The 6000-nt window shown below is 49.4% G+C and overlaps 1 protein-coding gene across 3 annotated transcripts in view; it reads left to right on the top strand.

The window, feature by feature from the left end:
* Aff1 (AF4/FMR2 family, member 1) overlaps nt 1–6000 on the top strand; it is a 150657-nt gene that overhangs the window by 100090 nt on the left and 44567 nt on the right. Inside the window, exon 5 of one of the 3 annotated variants that reach the window (XM_013502745.1) lies at nt 3232–3273. The exons of 1 other annotated variant lie outside the window; for it this stretch is intronic. In XM_013502745.1, coding sequence (XP_013358199.1) covers nt 3232–3273 — 42 coding nt within the window. Of the gene's footprint in view, nt 1–3228; nt 3274–6000 lie in introns of all 3 variants that reach the window. One more of the 3 variants, XM_005401342.2, reaches the window with a different exon arrangement.

Genomic DNA, 6000 nt, shown 5'->3' with positions numbered 1-6000 from the left:
TTGCGCTTGCCAGGCAGGCGCTTTGCCGCTGAGCTAAATCCCCAGCCCCTCCATATGAATTCTTTCTAAAAAGTTGAGCTGTATATGTCTTGGGTGTTTTCCATGCGGGCACATAGATTTATTTACTGACTCTGCATGACGTACTGCCATGACCAGGGGACCTCCTGTCATCGGGCATTTGATCATTTCAGTCCTGCGGTGATAAACTGTGTTGGTTGGATTTTCTTTTTTTTTTTTGGTCTTTTTGAGACAAGATCTCGCTATGCAGTTCAGGCTGGCCTCGAGCTCTCTTTGTAGCCCAGGCTGGCCTCGAACTCGCAACGATCCTCCTGCCTCAGCCTCCTGAGTGTTGGGATTACAGGTGTGCACCACCACGCCTGGCAGGTTGGATTCTTAACTATGACCCATGCTCATGTAGTTAACCGAACCCTCGCCGCCCTCTGAAGCACCCTTGCTTCCATGACGGGGCCCAGGAAAAGGCACAGTAAGCTGACCACCCACCTGGAACCTGAGTCTTCATTAGAATTTTAAATGGATCCAGTGAGGACCATAGCAGTGAAAGATAAATATTGCTGATTGACAGTGAGTTTCACAAAAAAATGTCTCCAGCTGTGGTTTATACAGTGGAGGAAAACGTCTCCAAAATAAAAAATGTCTTTGGCGACATGAAAGATTTTGGCTAACTGTTGACCATTTGAAGGCTGGGAGTGCTGGGAGGAGTTTTTGGTATCTTGAGGGTGCAGCTCCCTGACCTCACTCCTGTTTAAACAGTGCCTCAGTCTTTCCGCCCTTGTCCCAGGGTACCTCACTGTTCCCGGTGGTGGCCGGATATTGTGCTTGGATTCCCATTCCTCTCCAGCAGCAGGTAGTGCCCCGGGCCCCGTGCCCCGTGCCCGGCGTCAGAACACTTGTAAGCTCTGCTTTGCTGGTGCTCCTTCAGCTTCTAAGTGGGTTTTTTTCTAATAATGCATGTCAGAAATTGAAACCGCAATATATGTTTTAACCTCTGATGAAACAGTGTTCATTGCTGTACCTGCCGTGTATGCTGAAATAGAGCACTGGTGTCTGATCCAGTTTTCAGATGCCCCTGAATCGTTTTAAAGCGCACACAGCTAGCTGTTCTCATGTAGGAGTTCTGCCAGGGGGCGCAGCAGGCACAGGAGAGGTGAGGGACCCCTTGCTTTTCTGAGTGGCACCTCCAGACTTCTGGCCCCACCTCAACAATGGCAGACTGCAAAAATGTCCATAAAACCATTTCCCGGGAATTTACTTGTTTTAAAAACACACCTAGGCAGCTCAGGTTGTGTTTGAGTTGGAACGTGCTTATCCTGTTCCGTTGCGGGACCGGGTGTGTGCTGTGTGCTTTTCCTCTTCCTCCTTCCTTAGAGCTCGTCTCAGTTACTTTTCTCATGGCTGAGACAAAATACCCAATGCCGTAAGTTAAAGGCAGAAAGGTTTATTTAGCTTATGGTTCGTAGAGGTTTCATTCAGTTCATGCCTTGGCTGGCTCCAAGGCAGGGTGGCGTGGCAGAGGGGCATCGCAGAGGAGAAACAGCCCATGGTGGGCAGAAGGCATTAAAGCAGCGAAGAGGCAAGCAGCCACACAGCGCCTTCTGTTTTTGTTTTTGTTTTTCTTCTGGTACCAGGAATCAAACTCACGATGTTGCGCTTGCCAGGCAGGTGCTGTGCTGCTGAGCTAAATCCCCAGCCCCTCCTTCTGTCCTGTATATTCCATCCAGGCTCCGCATCCTTCCGGCTGATAGTATCTATACCCAGGGGGTCTTCTCATTATCCACACCCAGAACTATGCAAACCAATTAGTGGACTGATTTAGTAATCACACCTTTGAGATCGCAGCATCACACACGTGAGATCCAGCCACTTCTGAAGAGGCATCTCTGATCACAAGCTGTAACAGAGTTCACTGGAAGGCGGGACTGAGGGATGTTAACCCCAGACTGTGCGTTAGTAAGTGATGCTCTGCAGAGTCACGCTCCAGTGAGAGCCGGGAGCGGGGAGAGTCCGTGTGCCTCTGTCCCTGCCCAGCAGTGCGTGCTGGATGACACGGAAGGGCAGTGGCATGCCTTCTGCACACGCAGGCGGTGGGAGGGCTGTGCGGTTGGCACTCTGGGTGCACTCACTGTCCTGTGTCCCTCCGTGCTGCCCAGGTGCACAGATTTTATGAGTTGACGGCAAACAAAAGTTGCTGTTCTATTGAAAAACAAAGTTGTGGAGTGTGTTTCGTGTCTCTGGGCAGAAAAAGCATTGTTTCAGATGTAACTTCTCTGTTTTCTTTGCACTTAAAAGTGTGCAGCCACAGAGTGGCCTCTCCTGGGCTCTCTCTGTCATGGTGACGCTGAGGCAGTAGCGCCACCACCGCCATCGTGTGTTTAGCTGGGGATAGGAGGCAGCAGGGCCTGTTGGTTTTCCTCCAGGACTCTAAGGAATCTCTTCTCCCAGTGGAAAAACTGCATGCACGTGTGTGTGCAAGAGGTGAGAATGCTGACCTGAAGTGAGGTGGCAGGTATTTTTAACTTTAAAATGAATTTTGGAGCCAGGTATGGGAGCACATGCCTGTAATCCCAGCACTGTGGGAGGCTGAGACAGGAGGATTACAAGTTTGAGCGCAGGTTGGGTAATTCAGTGACTTACTGGCACCCTATTTCAAAATTAAAAATAAACAGGGACTGGGATATATAGTTGAGCACAAAAGCCCTGTGTTCAGTCCCCAATATCATAGAACAAATTTTTTTGAATGTTGACAGGTTCGAATATTAAAAAATAATGAAGAGCTGTTCCTGAGTGGACTTTGGCCTTTGCTCTGAGGATCCACTCATGGGTTCAGATGATCATCATTTTGCCTTGTTTAACTTGTCTCACTGGTGGCTGTGACGAGGCAGCTCACTGTGGTCCCTGTTTTCATCTCTTCTGTCTGTTATTCCCTGAGATGCACTAACATGCGCTTACTTCCCGTACAAATTTTCATCAGCAACTTCATCCGTGGGTCGTAACAGGTCTGCCGTGGCCTGCAGCTCCTGTTTGTCTGTGTTGCCCCAAGAGTAAGCCACGTGCATCTCTCGGGTCTTCCTTGTCCAGAGTGCAGGGTTCGCATGCCCGGTCCCCGTGCCCGGCCTGGAGAAGTAGGCGTGGGTCCTGCTGGAGAGAGCGGCACAGGACGCAGCCTAACTCGAGCCTGGTCCCTAACCCTTTCCTCCTCTTCCCTTTCAGCAGACCTACTCTAGTGACATCCACTGTGTTGAGGAGATTCTCAAGGTGAGTTCTCGTTTCCGTCTGTCGTCCGAAGCACCCTCAACCCCCTGTGTGCCTCTGCCTTAAGGACAGCTGCCAGCCCCAGCCCCGCCCCTCTGGGAGCGGGGCTCCCCACCCCACCCCCAGCAGCAGCATGGACCCTGGCATGACAGAGGGAGACGTAAAGCACTACTTTCTGAATTCGCTAACAGATTTTATTAATTAAAAGGAAGTCCACCAACGGCCTGGCATCTGGACCAGAGTTTTATGGTGTTTTCAAGTTTTTGTGGCTGGCCATTAGGGCCCGGAAGTTGGTCACATCCCAGAGGAGACGGCTCCTGGCGCCACCGTGGTGGCGGGCACCCGGGGCAGATAGCCTGGGTTTGTGCCTGCCGTGCTTCCGAGGGGGCGTCTGGTGTGTCGGCCTCTTCTTCAGTGAGACTGGCATTTTAAGGAGGACAGAAAAAGGAGCAGAAAGTAAAAGCATATCTTTAGGCTTAGCCCTAGAGGCTTGTGCTTTGCCCCTGCTCGTTGAGACAGTTCGTGCACACGTGCGCTGCTTCTGCCTGTGCGTCGTGGAATGTGCGGCCTCCGTCCTTCAGCGCTGCCTGCGTGTGAGCAATTCCTCTAGGATTCAGTTCCAGGAAAACAAACAAAACTGAATTCTCCTCTCAAGCTCACATGCCCTTTCTTTTTAATCAGAGAAGAACCACATAAACTATCATGTTTTCCATTTTGGCTGTAATTTCTTAGAAATCTGGTGTTCAATTGTCATGCTCAAATATGGCAGCTGTAGTGTTGTATTCATTTCTTCTCCTTCCTTTGTGGCCTGCAAGTTGCTTCTGTATCAGTTGTAATGATTCTTCACTGTAAAGTTTTTGAGTTTAAAGTGGAAGACAAGCCAGGCGTGGTGGCTCACACCTGCAATCCCAGCACTCAGGAGGCTGAGGCAGGAGGATCATTGCAAGTTTGAGACCAGCTTGGGCTACAAGGTGAGCTCAAGGCCAGCCTGAACTGCATAGCAAGATCCTGTTTCAAAAAAGACAAAATAAAATAAAACAAAAAGATTTATCTTTTTTAAAAAAGTGGAAGATAGGTATTTGGCCCTGGTCTCTTAATATTAACCTATACCAACTTTTCCCTCAAAATACACTTACATGATTTTGTCTTTAATTTCCTGTTGTAAAGTTGTAAGTGATGGTGGTGCTTACAACCAGTGAAGAAGTGTGTTGGTTGTTATGTTTGTGATCTTTTTTTTTGAGACAGGGTCTCGCTATGCAATTCAGGCTGACCTTAAACACACTATGCAGCCCAGGCTGACTTCAAACTCAGTGATCTTCCTGCCTCAGCCTCCCGAGTGCTGGGATTACAGGGGTGCACCACCACGCCCAGCTTGTTGGTGATCTTTGCCTTGTGAAAAATTTGGCAATAGTAGTATCTAGCCAGATATTTGGGAGATACTACAATTGTTTTTGTTTCACAATGTTTTTTCCTTACTTTGTAGGTAGGGCTTTCTGAGAAAGTTACCTCTAAGCCTGAAGCATAGTTCAAGATGAGAACTTTCTGCCAGCCGGCAAATACGATAAATAAATACTAGCCGGAGTATCTTGATCTAGTTTTTCTGTCATACTTTCTCTTTTCTGTTTCTGAAATATCCTGGTTAGTGAGTTCTGTTTTGTTTGCGTTTGATTTGTTTGTCTCAGCTAGTGAATGCTCAGAATAAGGTCTAACCTAAGTGTAAAAGATGGCCTTAACGTTTTCACGGAAACTGGGGTGACTTGCTCTGTAGTTAGAGAACTACAGCAGCATAGACACATTGTTGTCGTCTGCATGAATGGTTCTCTTCGGGTTTGATGTGTGTTAATATTACACACATCGCACCTCCCTTCTGTGGGAATGATGAAATAGCATCAGATGAACGTGGTGCTGTAGTTTTTATTTCCGTGAGTCCGTGCCTGCAGCGGCAGTGCCTGCACTCGTGGTGGGGAGCTGGGGTGTGCACGCACGCATCTTCATCTTTTTCTTTCCGTTTCCCGTTTACTGATGCTCTATCTCCCTGTCTCATTCATCCCGCTCTTTAATTTATTTATACTTCAGGTTTCTCACAGCAGAGAAACCCTATGATACTTAAGCTTGTGCAGACAAATGTTTTAAATTTAATAAATTCACCCTCCCTCCCACCTCAAGCCCTGCTCTAAGTAACTTCTTCCCCACCTAGTATGCAGTTGCTGTAGGCGGAGGCTGTGTGTTTTCCTTTGGAAATCCCGGATGAGGAAAGCGAGTGGAAGGGGATCTGGGACTGAGGCTCAGGCATTTTCAGGGTGGAGACTCGGGTCGGAAGTTGGTTTCTGCACAGCTGGCAGATGATCTCTAGGGCCCATCCCTGCTCTCTCGGATGCTGATGCAGACATTGCCCCCTGCCTCGATGTCCCCTTTCTGTCTTACACCAGTTCATTAAGATGGTCAGGAATCCCGACACTGGAGTAGAGGCGATAGGTTTCCTGGCTGCGTAGATCAGTCACGGACGTTGTTGGGTTCTCAGGGATGGTGTTTGGAGAACGTGGTCCCTGTTACTCCTACAGGCTGGTGGGTGAGCGGGTGGCAGACTGACTCTGCCCACGGCCAGGACCTGGCTATATAGCAGCACCCAGAAAGGGCAGTGCACCCTGGGCAGGTGCAGGGAGCCGGCGCGCTCAGCTGGCAGCCGTGGGCGTTGGGGGCGGTGGGAGAGACCCCCTTGGGGCCCTGACG

This window comes from Chinchilla lanigera, unplaced genomic scaffold (genome assembly GCF_000276665.1).
Source record: "Chinchilla lanigera isolate Chin_1 unplaced genomic scaffold, ChiLan1.0 scaffold00073, whole genome shotgun sequence".
Lineage (NCBI taxonomy): Eukaryota > Metazoa > Chordata > Mammalia > Rodentia > Chinchillidae > Chinchilla > Chinchilla lanigera.
This window is presented reverse-complemented; position numbering and strand designations above follow the sequence as displayed.